The sequence below is a fragment of the Mustela lutreola genome, chromosome 2, assembly GCF_030435805.1.
Source record: "Mustela lutreola isolate mMusLut2 chromosome 2, mMusLut2.pri, whole genome shotgun sequence".
Taxonomy (NCBI): domain Eukaryota; kingdom Metazoa; phylum Chordata; class Mammalia; order Carnivora; family Mustelidae; genus Mustela; species Mustela lutreola.
This window is the reverse complement of record NC_081291.1, coordinates 159,108,212-159,126,855: the sequence shown is the minus strand read 5'-3', so window position 1 is coordinate 159,126,855 and position 18,644 is coordinate 159,108,212. Positions and strand designations below refer to the sequence as shown.

The window sequence follows — 18,644 nt, the reverse complement described above, 5'->3', positions numbered from 1 at the left end:
ATATCTTATTAGGAAAGGAAGAGGTGCACAGTGTTAGAAAGGTAAACATCTGTTATCCTTTTAATCTGTTAACTAGCATATCTAGTTCCCCAAATGCTGTTTAATGGAGGCTTTTAGATACTGTGATGCTGATATTCTATCATTTTGCAATCTTAGGCGAATGTAGAGACCAGCTTTTTCAGTGCCTAACCTGGGGAAGTCTCAGGTGTTTGAGGAAACCTCTCAGTCCCAGGCAAAATGGGACAGCTGGTCATCCTTGTCAAGTAAGGAATTATTTAATGTCTTGTTTCTCAAACTGTGGTCCTCGCAGCCCTAAGAACGGACATCACCTCATGATCTGTTAGCGCAGAATCAAAGATCCTTTATTCCACCCCTTACTGAACCTGAATCTTCATTTCAACAAGATCTTAGTGATTCATAGGGACCTTAATGTAAGAGAAACACTGTTGTAACTGATGCAGATGGAAAAATCAGAATTAATTGATTATTAGTCAAATGAAAAGTTTCCCTTTTTGTCTTTGCACATCTGACTTTTGGGCCTGCCCCTCCCAGCCCTTTTGAGGCCCCCAGCACTCTTGTTGCCTTTTGAGCTGTCCCTGGTCTCCTGCTGTGATCTGCTACTAGGGCTTGTCCTTCCTGAAACTCCGCCTCTTCTTCCAGTCTTTATCTTTCTATCAAAATGTACATAATCCTGCCTCTACTTCCATTTGGGCATTCTCTTTGAGGACTGCCTATATCTAATGTAATTACCTACTACAGGTTCATATGTTCGTGGTGCCACTGTCCCCAGGTAACACATTTTCATTTTTAATAGAGATCTTATAGGGGAAACAATGCTGAAACCAGCAGGAGAAGCAAAAATGGTGGGAATTCTAGGGATCACTGTAGGTCAGCACTTTATAAGACGGCGGGCTTGGTAGAACCCTTAAAATCACACCACCATATAATCATGGCTCTCTCTGTGAGTAGGGAATACACAGAGGGAAGGTCAAGGTAATCCCATGCGACTGGCTTACGTCCTAAGCTTTAGGTGTGGTCTGGATGCTAAAGTGTATGAGTCAACATAGCTGGAGAACAGGGAGGGAAGAGTAGCGAAGAGTTCAGCAAGGATCCACTTACATTATCTATTATCAAGGTTGAATGATTAACTTTTATTAAGTGATAGGTTTAGTTTCCACGAAAGGCCCCAGTGTCCAGGAAGAAAAAGAAATGTGGCTGAATTTCAAGTATGGGGGAAAGGTCAAGGGCTATCATTTCTCAGCAAGGGGTTCAGGCTACATTAGTATCCTCTGGTACCATCACCTGTGATTAACGCAAGGTTCCTTCCTACCTAAGAAATGCTTGCCTTCACGGTTAGATGTATAAGTTGAGTTTTGATTTATGAATTAATTTTCTTCCCCGTTACATAAATTATGCATCCAATCCTCTAATGTCTAACTTTGTAGGAATACCCATTAGAGGAGTGGTTCAAATCCAATAATAAATATAAATAATAAAATAGCCATAGGCATTTGAATATTACTTGAAAAGTATCTCTGTCTGCATTGTTCTAATACCTTTCAATATACTTTCACAAGAATATGTTACTGTATCAAGTGCAGCTAACAGTTCAGCCACATCAAATTAAGTGTGTCCCCTTATGATTCAGAAGGCACTTTAGGTCATTATAGTGCCCCAGGATGACTGTCATGAATTTGGACTGTCAAAATGCCAGAAACTCACACTAATCAATACTTCCAGGATGTCTTGGAAATCAATTAGGGTTTATTGTAAAACTACAGACTTACTTAACCCTATATGAAGATACATCCCTCTTCTGTAAAATGTTCAACTAAATTAATAGGAGTGTATCTTTAAGGGCATCAAGAGTCTGCCAGGTTATAGGAAATCAGAAAAATCCCACTGACCTCTGACCAATAACATCACTGAAGTCATGTGTTGCACTTTGTAAGACCCTTTTTCGGGCTTTTGAACGATGCAGGTGTATTTGCCATTGTCTGACAGACGCAGAGCCAGGATCACAATGGAGAGGTTCTTGGTGAAGTCAGTGAAGGTGCGATTCTTATACTTGGGCCACACTTGCTCTTTTCCAGACATGATGGCCACGACCATTTCATCATCCTTTTGCCAATAGATTCGAACTTCTGTCAGTTCTTCAGTGGAAATGTTGTAATTACAAGATAGTACTGCTACTTCTTTCACCGTCTTGTTCACCTGGATGATGCCTAAGGAGAGGCAAACAGAGAGGATTTTCTATCTATTAAATACAGCCACTTGCAGAAGCAGGAATTCCAAGTCGGCAAAAACAAACTCAGGGTGCTGTATCTAGTGACTGCGTATGATCAGAGAGTTCAGTTTGATTTTGATACTTTTGGTTACCAGTCTTTTTTTCTCCCTTTTCTAATTTGTGGTTTAAAAATGTAAAATATACCATCTTAACCATATTTAAGTGTACAGTTCGGTAGTATTAAGTATATTCACATTGTTATGAAACAGATCTCCAGAACTTTTCATCTCGCAAATCTGGAACTCTGTATGCATTACACCACTCTCCTTTCTTTATGCCCCCAGGCCCTTGGTAACCACCACTTAATGTTCTGTTTCTGTGAGTCTGACTACTTTGGTTACTGCATATAACTGGAATCATACACTGTTTCTTCTTGTGAGGGTCTTATTTCACTTAGCATGGTGTCCTCAAGGTTCATCTATGTTTTAGCATCTGCCAGAATCTCCTTCCTTTTTAAGGAATAGTAAGATAATGATAATGATATTCCATTGTATATATATACCACATTTTCTTTTCAATTCATCTGTCAGTGGACAGTGAGAGAGAAGGTCCACTACTCCCACAAGAAGGAGGACTTTAGGAGACCAGGCAGATGAATGTCAACTATGGGTACACAATGTACTCAGCCCGATGGGGATATGGAAATCACTGGAGTGTGAGATCTTGAAGGGACTTCCATGTTCATTCATTTTTGTGCTTTTATTTATAGAGGATGAAACAGCCCAGGAAAGGAAGCTGTCCCAGCTCTACACTTTCTGGTGCAGACCTTTTAAGCCACCCACTCTCCTTGTTCACTGGTTTCCCCAACTTTAGTCTCCAGTTACAGGATAAATAGGCTAACACTGCCCACACCCCAGCCGGACCCGACTATTGAGCTCTTTTGCTTTGAGAAACAGTCCTTTTCTTTCTAGGCCTGGATTGGCCTCATAACCTCAGGTTGAATTGGCTCCTTAACTTCCCCACCAGACGAGGTGTAGTTTATACCTCCAGACTATTTCTCTTCAGTGACCCTAAATTATCCCTATCTGGTCCTGATCTCTTTCAGCTCTCTGCCATCCATGCAACAGTTGCCCTATAAGACGGTTCCCATTTAAAACATTCTGCCCACTTTCCCATCAGTGTATTCCAGGATTACCAACATTTCAGTAATCAAGCTCTGTCTTTTTGTTAGCTCCTAAGCATTTATCAGTGGCACCAAATTTCCCTGTCAGGCCGTGTTTTCCGATTTTTTTGGTCATTCTTCCTTTGCTAGGCTTGACTTACAAGCAGATCCCCCAAGCCCCCAAGCGCAAGCTCTTTCACAACTCGCCACCAGCTTCCTTACCCAATGCAATGATGCCCTGTATCTCCTAGAGCCATACAACCTTCCCTGGGGGGAGGGGTTGCTCTCTAGGGATCAAGTCTCCAGTCCCTCTCTCTCCTCAGACAGCAGGATCACGAGCACTAGGACCTCTCTATCTCAACAGCCACTCTTCAGGCCTTCATCAGACTGGCTATGGGCCACACAGTGTGAGGAAGTGAGTTTTGTGATGGCAGATATCTTCATAGCAGGGTGAAGGAACTCAGAATGATCTAAGGGACCCCTTTTGGCAATTGTGCTGAACACTGCCAACCCCAGCTTTAAGGAACAGATCTGGAAAAGGGGGAAGAAATGAAAAGATATACTTGAGGGGAGCATATAATAGCTAAATAACCTGAGTTCTCTTTAAAAAGATAGAGCAGAAGCAGACTGATAGGCGTAAAGGAGCATGAACTATGGGTTTCTATTGACTTGGATTCTAGCCCCAGCTCAGCCACCTGCTAATAAATTCATTTCCTCATCTGTAAATAGGGTATGATACCAACCACCCAGGATCATTGTAAAATTAAATTCCATTAAATGATATACACGGAACAGTCCCTATTACAAAGCAAGTCTTCTGTAAGACTTTCCTCCCTGTCCCGACTCCTGCTCCCAACTTCTACCCACTGGTCCTTCCATTGCACCCAGGGATTATGTCAGGGACTCAGGACTCTGGTCTTGCTACGGGCCAGACAGATACCATGACAGAAAGCAGCTCATTCACCCGGGATTCCAAATAGGATCCTTCCCTATGATCTATTTGTTTTCATCTGAAAAGACTCCAGGATTTCTAACCGAGTTTGACATGTGGTGGCATTAGCAAAAGAGGAATCTGAACCGAAAACGAGCTACTTTCAATGATGACTCTTAAGGAGTTTTTGTCCAGCCATCTGAGGAGAAGTGTGGGTGTCCCTCTAAAGGTCAGTGACCATCAATGAGATCCTTAATGTTCCTGTGTGAAATCCTCTCACCACACACTCATGCTGAAGAAGAACCAGACCGAAAAGAGGAACCAAAAATCTTCTGAGCAATTTGGAAATTCCACTGGGACCTGGCTTCCATACTCAGACCTGCTGCATGCAGACAACTGAGAGGTCTCTGAAGTGTTTTGTCTGCCTCAGTGGCTTTGGAGGGAAGAGTCAGGTCCCTGAATTCTGAACACTACTGCCTGAAACCTAGTTGAACTTTGGACCTTGCTTTACCGTTTTACAGATGGGCAAAGTGACACTTAACCTAGCAAAGTGGGCATGAGGATTCTGTGAGGTCACGCACATGGGACGCCTCTGCAGTCCCTGGCACAGGCCAGGTACAGGCGGCTTCCCCAGACATCCATATGCCTGGTTCCTTGCTTCCCTCGGGTTTCTGCTCTGGTCCCCCTTTGTCAGAGATCCCTTCTCCTACTCTATCTAACCAGCACCCTCCTCCCAGACTCCCCATCCATCCTGCTGCTCATTAGTCCCTTGCCCTGATTTATTTCTCTTCAAGCTTGTCCCTGGCAACCATTACTTTTGAGGCTACTGGAGGGGGGGCTTTATCTGTTTTGTTCATTGCTATATCTGCAGAATTTAGGACAAGGACGTGCCCATAGTAGGTGCTCAATAAATATTTGCTGAATGCAGGGCTACGCATTAGGTGATGAGATCGGCCTCCATCCACTGCACATTAGAATCATAACCCTGAACAAGGTTATGATTGTTCCTTGGGAATTTCTGCAAAATGGGCATAATATATTCTGACCTAAAATTTCACGTGATTATCATGGGGATTGTATGATACCCAGATGTAAAAGTGCTTAGTTAAGTATAAAACATTATACAGATTCCTAAATGGGGCTGTTCCTGTCATTCATAGAACGTGATTTGTTGAATCACACCTAGGACAGGCCAGAATCACCGTGGTAACTGGCTGACATCTGGACTGAACCAGGCATCTGCAATTGGGCAGAAAATCTTAAGTCCCCATGTGCTATGATGTATGTTATCTCACTGGGACTTAAGTGTGCTTTTTATTTGTATTATTTATTTTTTAAAAAAATTTTATGTATTTATTTGACAGAGAGAGATACAGCGAGACAGGGAACACAAGCAAGGGGAGTGGGAGAGGGAGAAACAAGCTTCCTGCTGAGTAGGGAGCCAGATGTAGGGCTCCATCCCAGGACCCTTTAGTCATGACCTGAGCTGAAGGCAGACGCTTAATGACTGAGCTACCCAGTTGCCCCTTAAGTCTGCTTTTTAAATAAAGGTATTCTTGGGACGCCTGGTTGACTCAGTCAGTTAAGCATCCGCCTTCGGCTCGGGTCATGATCTCAGGGTCCTGGGATCTCCCTGCTTTGGGCTCCCTGTTCAGTGGGGAGTCTGCTTCTCCCTCTGCCCTCCGGCGCCCCCCCCCCCCAACTTGTACTCTCTCTCACACGTACATACTCTCGCACGGGCACGTGCTCTCGCTCTCTCTCAAATAAATAAATAAAAATATTTTTAAAAATACTAAAAATAAATAAATAAAGATGTTTCCTGACTCTAAAGGAGACAAACATTAAATTTATAGAAAGAATGGTAAATACAGCAAAGGGTAAAAGTCATCTATAATCTCACCATCTAGACATTTACTGCTATGGCCTGTGTATATCCTTCGAAAGGCAGTGATCCCTTGGGACACCGCTAAGTGCTCTTTGTGAGGTGAACCAGCACCCCTGGGGCTTGTGTTGGACTTGGGCTTGGTGCTGGGCACACAAGGAGGGTAAGTATCTGCTCTCCAGCCACTGAGAGATTTGAGACCTGCCGCCTGATTTTTGCATCGCTCCTGACTTTCTCTTCTCTTGAGACCCAGCCTGTATGCTCTGTACAAATCTGGCCCTTTGTGTTTCCAAATGGTACTTAAATCTTTAAAAAGCTCAGGGACTTTCCCCATCCGGCTCTCTGCTCGGCAGGGAGCCTGCTTCCCTCTCTCTTTCTCTACCTGCCTCTCTGTCTACTGTGATCTCTCTCTGTCAAATAAATAAATAAAAATCTTTAAAAAAAAAAAAAAGCTCAGGGACTTTGAATATCGGGGTTGTCCCAGCAAGAACCATGGCTCATAGGAGCCTTTGACTGGCAGTGTTCAGATAGTATGTGACAACGGAAAGAGTCTCTGTGGCACTCTGAGGGCATTCTTTTCCCTCTGGCTCAGTCTTCCTCATGCCATAGACTTAGAGGCAACACCTTTCCTGTGTCCCTGGCCCACTCCTACCAAAGGCCTCTCCCCTCCTCTTGGAGCTGTGCTTCCCTGAAAACACCCCACCTCTGAGAGAAAGCTGCCCCTTTCAGCGCCTGTGAGAGCTACCCTGTTAGACCCTCTGCCTTATAACTGCCTGTTTCCGGAGTCCAGGAGTCTAGTGTTTTGCTCCATGGACCCAACCAGGAGTAGAGAGGAGTTCAAGCAGCCCCTCCCTTCTTAGGACAAAGTGATCCCCTGTTCTGGGCAGCAATGGCAGGCCAGGGATGGGTGGTAGTCCCGCTTCCTGGCTGGACCAGAAGAGGAGGGTGTGTGGCAAATCCCTTTCCCTGAAGCCAAGCCCCTGGCGCCCCCCCCAACACCCCCCCACCCCCCACCCCACCCCCCCCCCCCCCCCCCGCCAAAACTACATCACACATACTCTCCAATCCCCTCACCCCTGACTCCAGGCTCCTCATCAAAGCTCTCTGACTGCAGCCTCCTGACAGGTTTTACACCATCACTCTGGCAGCCCTACAAGCCATCTGAATGCTTTAGCGACACTTCTTTTTTTAAAACATCATTTCAGAGATTTACCACCCAAACCGAAGGTCTGTTGCCCAACAGCATCAGCATCACCTGAGTCCTTGTTCAAAACACAGACTCTTGGGCCCCTCCCTGGCCCACCTCAGCAGAAACTGTATTTTCCAAAAAATATACAGACTTTATTTTAGAGCATTTTCGGTTCACAGCAAAATGAATGTAAAGTACAGAGCGGTCCCATATACTCCGTCCCCTGCAGCCACACAGCCTCCCCTACCATCCACATCCTATGCCAGAGGGTACATTTGTGACAACCAAGGAACCTACATTAACCCCTCATTACCACCCAGAGTCTGCTGTTTCCTTTAGGCATCATTCTTGACACTATACATTCAATGGGTTTTCACAAAGGTAAAATGACATCTGTCTACCCTTACAGTATCATACAGAGTTTTTTCACTGCCCTGAAAATCCCTTATGCTAGAAACTGCTTTGGACAAGGTCCCCCGGGTGATTGGTATAGACCACGTCCCTCCTTAAAACCCTTCTGTGTCTTCCCAGTCTCTCCATTCAGATTCCTGACCATGACCTTCTAGCCTTATGGTGGAGTCTGGTACCTGCCTGGGCCTGTCCCACCACGCTATCTCCACTTCCTTGCTCCTCTGCTTCTTTCACATGCTGCTTTTCTGCCTTCACCCCGCTCACTCTCACCATTCTCCCCTCTGGCAGAAAGGTTTGCTGTGCCTACACTCATTTGAGGGGTTCTTTGATGGATTGTCACATTCTTCCTACTGACTGTAAAGTCCATGAAGGCAAAAGTCATGTCAGTCTTGCTCACAACTTGTCCCCAGGACCACAAAAGTATCCTACACAGAGGAGACGTTCAATATTTGTTGAATTAAGAGATGAGTACACAGAAGAAAAAACACTTGCGCCAAACTCTTCCTTACTTTTGTGCCATTGTCTGCGCTGTGGCCCCACCCAGAATTCTCCGGCTGTCACTGGGCCTTGGCCATAGAGCCATAAAGCCCACCCAGCCACCCCAGACACCCTGGTCCCATCTTTCCCAGGTCTCAGGCTCTTAGAATCAGGACCAAGCACTTCGCTGCTCTGCATTAGTTTGGGGGTGAGTTGTGCCTTCTTCGGCTAACACACTCAAATCTCTCAGTGGGCAGGAATCCCAGATGTAGTTTTTGAGTGTATCACAGGTGTCCGCACATAAGATGCCCAGGAATGTATTTGTTGACCTGGTACCGCAACAGTAAAATCTGAATGTAGTTGTAGGACAAAGCGCTTTCCTAAATACTTTTCTTTAGCTTGAAGATCATCTCTTTCCACTTGCCTCTAATTTCCCTGGTATAATTGCTAAAACCCTGGTTTTAATTTTGTGTTTTCTTTCTCTTTTTCATTGGTTCCCCGGCCCCTCGCTGCCCCCCCCCACCCCACATTTCTAGGAAGCCTGTATAAATTTCCTCCTAAACATTTTTAAACTCTTTGGACTCCCCCAGAAGACTCATTAGAGAGTGCTCCCCCAGCTTCCTAGAAGAAAATTGTAACTGTTGGAAATGTCATTGAATTGTCAACTGTATATAGTATCTGGTGCATAAATTTTGAAACTTAAATCACGGTTCTCTTGGTTCAGCAACCACGTAGAATAGTAAGTTTCCCAGCCCAGGACAGAAAATGCACAACTACTGCTACAGCAGGTGTGTAATCCATGTGCCCAAACTCCTCTCCTGTCCCTCTTCCTCTCCCCAACCACCCCACCCCCCCACCACTTAGACATTCTGGTTGACGACAGCATGTTTAGACATGTTTTAAGTGAGCAGCTCTTAACACAAGGGCCTTTGACATTGGGGTCTTTGCAAACTGGCAGACTGTGCTGAAGCCCAAAAGCCTCCTCTTTACTTTGGGGACACCAGATGGTATGCTGTTTCAGCAGAAAGAGAATCGTTTGTTTTGATTTTAAAACCAAAGTCAGAACCATTCTTCAGCAGGCTGAGCCCCAATCTTCTCAACAGCCCCCTTCCCCAAATCCAGCCTTGAAGGTCAGTTTGCAGGGTGACAGAAGGAGGCGGCACAGAAAATTCCACCTCCTAGACCCTGAAGCAGCAAACTCAGTCAAGCTCCCAGGAGTTCCTTACCTGAACAGAAGTAAAAAAGACTTGCTAGCATCAGGAGCTGGAAGAGTTTGAGATACGGGTGCTCCAGTAGTGGTATTCTTTGCTTTGCTGGGTGATGCATGGCTTCTGCGGCTTAGGGTAGAGAGCGACAACAATTTCAAACCCAGTGAGACCTGGGTACCTCCCAGCAAGCACCAGGCAGAAACTGCCTCACACAATTCAGCTACCTCACTCAGACAGTTCTCCTGTGTTGCTTGCAGAAACACTGTGTACGGTGTCCCTGGGTCTCCAAACTTCTGAATATAAAAGACTGTGGATTTACTTTCACAACCTGAGAAGGAAAAAAAAAAAATGAAGTCACCCAGGAAGGAAGGTTGGCCTAAGTATGGGTCATAAAACTCCCTAATTGCCTGCCTGGAATGAGTCGGGAACTTTAATCTGAGCAACATCTAAACCACACAATCTCAAGGGTAAAGAAAGGTCGGGGGAACTCCGAGGAGGTGATCTTGCCTTGTACATGTTTCCAAAATGAACCACAGCTCTCCCATGGAATGGTTCTCCTTAATGGAAACAATAAGACTTTGATAGAAGCACAGAGAATTGTAAGGGCCCTCAGTATCAGCCGGCCAAAATTCAGATCCTCTTCAAAACATACCAAGAAACGCAAAACACCAGTGAGGTCATATTTTGTCCAAGGCAAGACTTAAGTTATGAAACTACTTCCTTCTCAATACATTAACATAAAAAAGTATCTTCATTCTTAAGCGTCCCAAGAACATGTCTTAAACTGGCAGAGGTTCTGAATCAACAGAAAAATCTGTTAGTAAAAAGGAAAAGACATACTACAAAAATTACTTATTTATATTATGTATTACCATGGGAAGAAACTGATTTTTTTTTCAGTAAATTTATCAAAATTTAGAACAAAAAATGAATGTGGTGCTCCAATGTGATCTTCAGAGCTTGCCACCACAGACATAATCCAATGCTACTCAGAAGACATTTAGGGGTGCCTGGGTGGCTCAGTGGATTAAGCCTCGGCCTTCTGCTCAGGTCATGATCTCAGGGTCCTGTGATCAAGCCCCACAACACGCTCTCTGCTCAGCAGGGAGCCTGCTTCCCCCCTCTTCTCTCTGCCTGCCTCTGCCGACTTGTGATCTCTGTCTCTCATATAAATAAATAAAATCGTTAAAAAAAAAAAAAAAAAGAAGAAGAAGAAGACGCTTGGTACTCCTTTTTGGGAACCACACTCCTTTTAGTCAGGATTAGCTTGGATTCACTTCTTCATCAGAGTTTTATGAGCCATAACTCTGTTGACGACTCACTAGCCATGCTGGGAAGCCTCAGCGTCCCATGGGAATGGGACCCCAATGGGCGGACTCCTTTGGAAGCAAGTATGCATCTTGGAGATAGGAGTGACGGTATGTTTATTTAAAAGGCAGACAGGTTGTCGGTAACTATTCCTACTGAGCTATCCCATATTAAGATAAAAGTAAATGTACTTACTGGCTGAAGAACAAGTCCTCTTTTTTTCTTGTGTTTACAAAAAAAAAAAAAAAAAAAAAAAATCAAATAATAAGGTTCCAGTTCTGAGATGTTCTCTTCTTGCTGTCTCCAAAATAATGGCAAGTTGCTCAGCTTTTCTTTGGGTGATATACCAGAGGTGGCAATCCCCTTCCAACTTCCTTTACTCACTGGAAAATCAATCTAATTTTCTTTCACCAGAAGCATGTAAGTCAAAGCCGGGGATGGGTAGGTTGTTCTTTATGATTTGAGGAAGCTTACCCTGCTATCCCTTTTTGTCAGCAACCTCCTCTGAGGGTGTGGCCAGGACAAACCACACAGTCCCTCCCTCACAATCTCACGAAAACCAACAGTCTCAGGGGAGAGAAGACTCTAGTGGGCAGCTGGGAGTGAGTGGGAGACCAGAGAGGGGGAGGGCACTGGCTTTGGCATTAGATAGATTGTGAGTTTTGTGGGCCATTAGTTTCTGAGTCTCAAGTTTTGTTTTAGCACCCAGTTACCTCTCTCTACTCAATAGTCACGCTGCTGCAGGAGTGGGCTGTCTACCTCGTATGTCGTGGTCACTTTCTGGAGAGTGCTGGGCTCACTAGGCCACCCTCAACCGCACTCCCACCTCTCCACCCCCACTATCTTCACAGACGGGACTACTGGCAGCCATGTTGGACAGGATCCCAGACACCTCAGGTGAGCACAATGATAGAACTGAGGGGGTAGGGTAAAGAAGATTTTAGTACCACCCCCCCTCCCCACCCCTAGCCTCCCTCTGTTTTCAACCAGACTATATAGAATTCTGGAGTATTCTGTGGGTAAACAGCTGACTCATACTGGCATAGCTGACCAACAGGTCTTGCACAGATAGAACCTCCCAGCACCTTGGATGGGCTTGCACTTTTTACAGTCTGCTCCTGGCCCTGGGGTATCTCTTCTCCTTTGGCATGGGATACCCCTTGCAAGTTCTGTACTTAAACATGTGCAACCTGGAGCCACTCTTGACCAGAGGAGGTTGGAAGATGACAGCTTCCATGGGGAGTTCTGAGAGACATTCCATGAGGGTTTCCAGAAGGCCCCAGTGAGACTGAGTACTAGCTGCCTGCAGCAGAGGCCAGCATGGCAAAGCATGCTTGTACTGGCTTTTCTTTCTTCCCTGTCCCAATCCTCCCATTCTGCACCGCCAGATTATATTCCCAATAAACTAGATCTTTGTTTCCAGTTTTGCTTTCTCGATACTCTAGGCTAAGACAGGAGGGAGGCTTTTATGGTACAGACACAATAGTTTTCTATCTAAATTTGTAAAAGTAGAAAGGTAAGTCAATTCAGAGAAAAAAAGGAAATGACAGTAGATATGTTACATGAATATGGCAAACATTGTGACTATGGTAGAGAAGTGTCTGAACTACTGACTTTAGGCTATTAGAAAGTAGCCTTTCCTGGCAAAATTCACAGTGTAAGCTGCCATCTAGCCAAATATTTCTCAGTATTAAGGAAGGCACTGAGATCCCTTTAAATTAAAAGCTGACAGGGAAGGATGACATTTGAGGCCCCTGGATATCCCTGGGGTGACAATCATCCTGAAGGAAGAAAAGGAAAGAATAAAGGCTTTTCCACTTCATCATTGTGCTTAGGCTCTGACAAGGGCTGCAGTGTGGCAGATTACAGGACTTTGCTGGGGAGAATATAGTCTCCAGGCTCAACTCATGCCCTGCCCTCAAAGAATTGCTGACTGCATTTGAGACAAATCTTATGCACAGAATGAGTGGTGGCTTCTCTGACGTGATCTTCTAGGTCTGCTCCCACCCTGGCCCTCCTGGCATACTGTCCACAATGTTAGGCTTCCTGGCCACCCACAGGAAGTGGCTGTTTGGGCTATGGTGCATCTTCAAACTGAGATAAACCCCCAAGGGCACCTGCAGATTTTCAAAAGGTATGCAGGCCCTGGTAATTTCAAGAGAATCTCTTTCCAGATTTTCAGTTTATTTATGGACTCTTCTGTAAAACTTACCTGCAGTGAGAAGGACCTTGTTTTTCTCCATATTAGAAGAGAAAGGCTCTGACCTGATTTGAATGTTCTAGAAAGTGAAAAAACTTCAGGGTGCCAAAGAAAGAAACAATTGGAAATACTGGACTTTTAAACAATGCTGCCTTCTTAAAGCAAGATCATCTAAGCCCAAGAGAGGGTCTCATGCCCCCCACCCAAATTGTGTCCACGTTTCTGTAGAGGTACAAATGTGCCATTAGACGCAGATGTTCTGTACAGTGGGGTGACAGGAGTGGCGGCAGCATTTACTAAATAAACGTGGCCTCTTCTACTTCCTGTCTATTGGCAAAGGCACCATCTCTCTCGAGGCAGCCAGAAAGAGCAAAGAGAATATGTGTAAGAGGCAGGGAAAGCACCGGCACCTTGCCTCACCCCAGTGACAAGTTTGTGGCAGGGTTCAGTGGGTGGCAGCTCTGTCTATCTTAGATTTGGAATATTCAAGCTCTATAAAGCCTGGCAGGCAAGACTTTCTATGACAGGGGCCAGGTGTTTTCATCTTCTCTGTGAGGACAAAAAAAAAAAAAAAATGCTCGGTGAGCATGTTCATTCATCTGTGTTTCGCTCTGAGGGTCAGCTGCACATTTTCAGTAATGATGAGGAAGGATGTAACAACTTCTACCTTACAGTTGCAGTGACCTTCAGCTTCTCAGTGGAGGAGCTGAAAGTCTCCTCTGGCTCCTTTCCCTGCTTCATTCAAACAGGCTTATAACCTGCACCCAGAATAGGCCGTTCGATCTATGCTTTCAGACCATGGTGTTCCCAAATGGTGTCATGGTCTGCTCAGGCTGGTAGAAATGTCATCAGTGTGAAGAGAGGTCGCCTCTTCCTCTTTACATTCTGGTTCTCTGAAATGGAAATCACTAGAATTCTTCAAGGGAGAAGAGAAGTGAACATTCAGAGTTAGCCCTTATCCAAACTGTCCCTACTGCCCACTGCCCCTCTCCTGCCTGCATTGGGCACTCTGTTCTCCTGCCTGGAAACCTTGAGCGTCCCTTAACTTTCTAGATGTCTTTCCCTGTCTCTTTGCCCGTCCTAACATCTTTCCTGAAAGGACCAGACGAAATGCCAGTTCCTCAAGAAGCTCTCGTTAACTCTTCTAATCCCCATCTGCTCTTTCCTCTCTCTTTGCTTCTAATGTATGTACCATTCCTTTGGCATGGCAAGCCAATTCACCTCAAATTTATTGGGTTTGTACTGTGAGCCCAGAACTGTGCTATGGGGGACACAAAGATGAGTAGAATGAGAGAAAGAAAAAATAAGGTGGAGGGACCCTAAGCAGAAGAAGCGAGAATAGCGGAAGAAAGGAGCAGAGCAATTCACTGAAGGGGAAGATGCGCCCCCAGCCCACGCCTCCCCCAGAGCAGCGGCTCATTTCTGTAAGTCACTATTTCCTAACCTGGGATTGGGAGATCCATCCACCAGGAGATTTGGAACCCTTCTTTGGCATACTTCCTGCCAGATGGCCTCGGCCTCTCTGCTTCTCTCAGTCCTCTTGGGATTTCCCACAGGGAGGGAAGCTCAGCAGCCCAGCTGACTCCCCAAGTTCCCCTCCCAGGCTTTGCCATGGGTCTCTGACGCTCCAGCCTGCAGTCCTGAGGTAACAGACTTCACTGCTTACCTGCAGGCTCTCAATGAAGAGAAATACAGCTTCCAGGAAATGCGAAGTAACCACTCCGGTGGTGAAGCCTGGGGTGGGGAACGCACCGAGGACTTCACAATGGCCATTGGTTTGGGCAGATTTCTGGTGTCAGGCGCCTAGAGAGTCCCTCAACCTCCCCTGCAGTGGCCCTGAGAAACCAGTCCCAAGCTGGAGGGATTCAGTCTGAGAGCACTGTGAAAGCAATTCACTCTGTCAAATTCTGCCTTCTTCGTGGGTACTTGCTCTCTGCAGAGGCTTCAGATAGATTCCTTCTCGCATTTCAATAGCAGCTAAACGTCTGTGCAAGGTCTGCTTTAAACGGTGCTGTTTCTGGGAAGACATGCTGAGAGATGAATTTCCCTTTCCATTCAAGCTAAGCAATATCTCTTTAATTTTATGAATAGACTTCAAGTAAGACTCCCCTGTCCCCCTTTTTGAAGTCTGGTGACCATGACCTTTGTTTTTGACCTTTTGGTTTTCCCCTTCAGTTTATATTACATCGTCAATAAGAAGCAAACGGCGACTATCACTTCACTTTTCAGAAAAATGTCCCACAAGGAGGAAAGAGGAGCAGGGGGAGGAAGGGAAGAGAGGGGGAGGAGGAAGACGAAGAAGGAGGAAGGAGGAGGAACATGAAGGAAGGCGATTACCCCGTTTTAGGGGTGGATAAATAGCTTGGTGTGTTTAAGCAGTAAATAACACACTACTGTTAAATCTTTAATTACCACGACCTTTAATTCATTGAAGTTCGCTTTCATAGCACTACACTGTACCATTTTGAAAGCACTAAGATCATTTCCGGCTTCTGCCTATACAGTTGGCTCCTTACTGTTTCTCAGGGGACAAGGAAAATGAATTAGAAAACTGAAAAGAGTGATTTTTCTAAGTTTGTTAACGGCTCTGGTGGACAGTTTGGGTGGAGGAGTGGCAGCCAATGGCTGTAGTGACCCTTAATTCCCCACCTAAATCCTAGAACAGGAACTGGCAAGGATCCTAGGGCAGGTCCCTACCTTCAGGTCTCCCGGACACAGTGTTTATCTCTTCCTTTCTTAAAGGATCGAGCAATAAAACAGCAAGCTTCTTTGAAAGGAGCTCTTTCTAGTTTGGTCTGGAAAAAAAAATTCTTCCCTAAACACAACGGAGCTGTCTCCTGCTTTTCTCTAAGCTTACTTTCTCACGTTCAGTCATCCACAGAAGTTTAGGGGTGCGGGGGTGGGGGTGTCACTTATGTCTATTACAAGCTCAAAACAGAAACACTTTAGGGCGATAGAGAATTATTACCCAGTTCCTCAAAACCACTCGGTCTGTGTCAAAAAAAATCTCAGCTCTGCATTGCTCTTTTCCCCCGAGTTATCCATTTAACATCCTTTTCCTTATTGCGTGTTACTGCTTATATCTGGATCCATTTTCTACATTCAGTGTGAACCTGAATGTAGTGATGTACCAATAAAGGTCTGGGCTCATTTAGAAAAAATCCACACAAATAATTAATTCCTGGCCATGGTATGTTGTATTTCCACCTATTACTTCCACAATTTCCCCTTGAGGGTTCCATGAATATTTTGTTGGCATTTTTACCATCCTGCAGGTGCATATTTAGCTAGTTCTTCTGGGCCGAGCAAATGTGCATCGTTTGGGGAGAAAATGCCAACCTAAACTTTCATTTTTGGTTTTCCTTTTTTTTTGGGTTTCTCTTATGTGCTGTTTGGGTTATTTTCGGGCTTCTGGCAACTTTAGTTTATCTTTATCTTAATTACGCTTCAAAAATCAGCCCAGGTGTAATTTTCTCTGGCTGCTTTCTCTGAACACTCCAAGCTGGCAATGTCTCTCTCATATCTGCTGATCTCGTATCTTGAACATTTCCTCTTGTCACGTTCTCGTGGCCCAATGTCGTCAAACTCTACCAAGTCTCCTCTATGACCGTGATTTTTGCCTCATCTCTGTAACTGCAAGGGGCACCTAGCAGTGTACCTGGCACATTTTGTATGCTATATCAGTGAGCATTCTCTGAAGAAACAGAACCAGTATATACAAACGTGGAGAGACAGAGGTTTATTCTAAGGAACTGACTCCCTTGAATGGTGGAGTTTGGCAAGTTCAAATCTGCAAAGTAGGCCAGCAGGCTGGATGGAGACCCAGGGAGGAGCAGATGCTGCAGCTCAAGTCTATGGAGGCAGAGTGAATGTCCCTTTTAGAATTTCTATAAAAGAAGAGGAAGAGAGTTTTATTTGAGCCCAAGTTAGGACAGCTGCCTGGGATACAGTCTTCACAAAGAAGAGAGGGAACATTTGGTATAGGGTTTTGTACATTTTTTAAAAAAAGATTTTATTTATTTATTTGAGAGAAAGAGAGAGAGAGAAAGATAGTGAGAGAGAGCAGGAGCTAGGAGGAGAGGGAGAAGCAGACTCCCCACTGAGCAGGGAGCCCGATGCAGGGCTTAACCCCAGGACCCTGGGATCACATCCTGAGCTGAAGGCAGATGTTTAACTGACTGAGCCACCCAGGCGCCCCAGATATGTACATTTTTACATAAAAAGTTACAGATTATTAGACAAAGAACATTCAGAAAGCTGCAGACCTTAAGTTTCTAAAACATGCAGGGCTGTATGACTTTAATCTTATGGGAAGGAGGGAAATCTCTTACTTTTTCTTGTCTTTTGTGCTCAGGAGACACCTTTGTGGTGATTTTAACGAAGCAGATATACAATGTGTGCTCTGGGCAGAAATAGAGCCCATGCTTTGAGGGCTTGCTGAATTGATTTGACTTGGTAATTGTTGAAGTATAGATTCCTTGGGAGCCCAGAAGCAGGGCCCACAAATATAAAAAGTTGAGAACTTCCTTTATCAAGTCTGAGGACAGTCTGCTGGCAGAATTCCTTTTTCATGGTGGTCAGTCTTTTTTTCTTATTAAGGCCTTCACCTGAATTGGTCAGGCCTGCTAATATCATGGAAGATCATTGGGTTTCCTTAGTATCTACTGATTTCAGCATCCATCTCATCTAAAAAATACCTTCACAGAAACATCTAAAAAAATGTTTGACCAAATATCTGGGTATTACTGCCTTGCCCAAAGTAATTTGCTCACTGAGTCTCCTGAGTTGAATTGATGATCCAGGATATGTGAGCCAGCTGCCTTGGGCTCTTCCAAATTCTCCTATACTAGCTTTTTTCTGTTTTCTTTTAAAAAGCCTCAGCTTGATTTTTCCCCCCACTGTAAGTCATTTTAACAGATGTTTATTGAAGTTCTCTTCCGTGGTATGTTTTCTTTTGAATCTTTCTGTTATTTTGTGTCTGTTAGAGAGTTCAGGGGGCCCTGCCTATTAACCATTTCCTGTTAACTGGTGCATAAGCTTGCTTTCTCACTCTTTTGTACGTTCTCATGCTTTAATTAGATGTGGTATTAGACATTCAGGACTGTGAAGTGGCAAAGATTTGTTTAATACCCTGTTTTTCAGTTATCTATGCTTCTTCTGTTTTCCTTCAAATGGAGTAGCTTTGACCTACTTTGGTTGGAGGACAACAGAACCAGGGCCTCATTTTCTTTGTATCAATATGAAAGGGAATTTATTCCAGAAGCATTATCTTATCTGAGCATTTGCAATCAATTATGTATCACTGTATATAGTATAGTATTAGAAATAGAATATAAAGTTGTATACAAAATGACCCAATTAAAAAAAATGTGCATAAAATAAAGACTGTATACAGCATGAGTGATGAAATTTGAGTGGTTCTGTTTTTTCTGTTTTCTAAAATTTCTTTATGCACATAATAAATAAGAATTCTGATTATGAAAGATTAAATGTTTTTCCATACTTCTGGAAAACTCTCCCATTACCCCCTTGAGAGGTAATCATAATCATTAGCAACTTGATGTGTACCCTTTCAGTCATTTTACACACACACACACACACACACACACACACACACAGAACCCCCCTTTTTTAACCTAAGAGCATATA

General features: G+C 44.5%; 2 protein-coding genes across 6 annotated transcripts in view; one reads left to right on the top strand and one right to left on the bottom strand.

Annotated features, from left to right (window-relative positions):
• CD80 (CD80 molecule) overlaps positions 1–14,669 on the bottom strand; it is a 27,398-nt gene extending 12,729 nt beyond the window's left edge. The window contains exons 1-4 of one of the 3 annotated variants that reach the window (XM_059163994.1): positions 14,440–14,669; positions 9,712–9,815; positions 9,506–9,616; positions 1,908–2,225 (exon numbers count right to left, since the gene is read on the bottom strand). In XM_059163994.1, coding sequence (XP_059019977.1) covers positions 1,908–2,225; positions 9,506–9,605 — 418 coding nt within the window. In that variant the 5' untranslated portion in view covers positions 9,606–9,616; positions 9,712–9,815; positions 14,440–14,669. Of the gene's footprint in view, positions 1–1,907; positions 2,226–9,505; positions 9,816–10,990; positions 11,282–14,439 lie in introns of those variants that run through there. The other 2 variants (XM_059163993.1, XM_059163992.1) reach the window with 2 other exon arrangements.
• The window catches only part of ADPRH (ADP-ribosylarginine hydrolase), a 21,638-nt gene continuing 14,548 nt past the window's right edge, over positions 11,555–18,644 (top strand). Inside the window, exon 1 of one of the 3 annotated variants that reach the window (XM_059163986.1) lies at positions 11,555–11,692. The gene's annotated coding sequence lies outside the window, so the exon portion shown is untranslated. The remainder of the gene's footprint in view (positions 11,693–18,644) is intronic. The other 2 variants (XM_059163991.1, XM_059163985.1) reach the window with 2 other exon arrangements.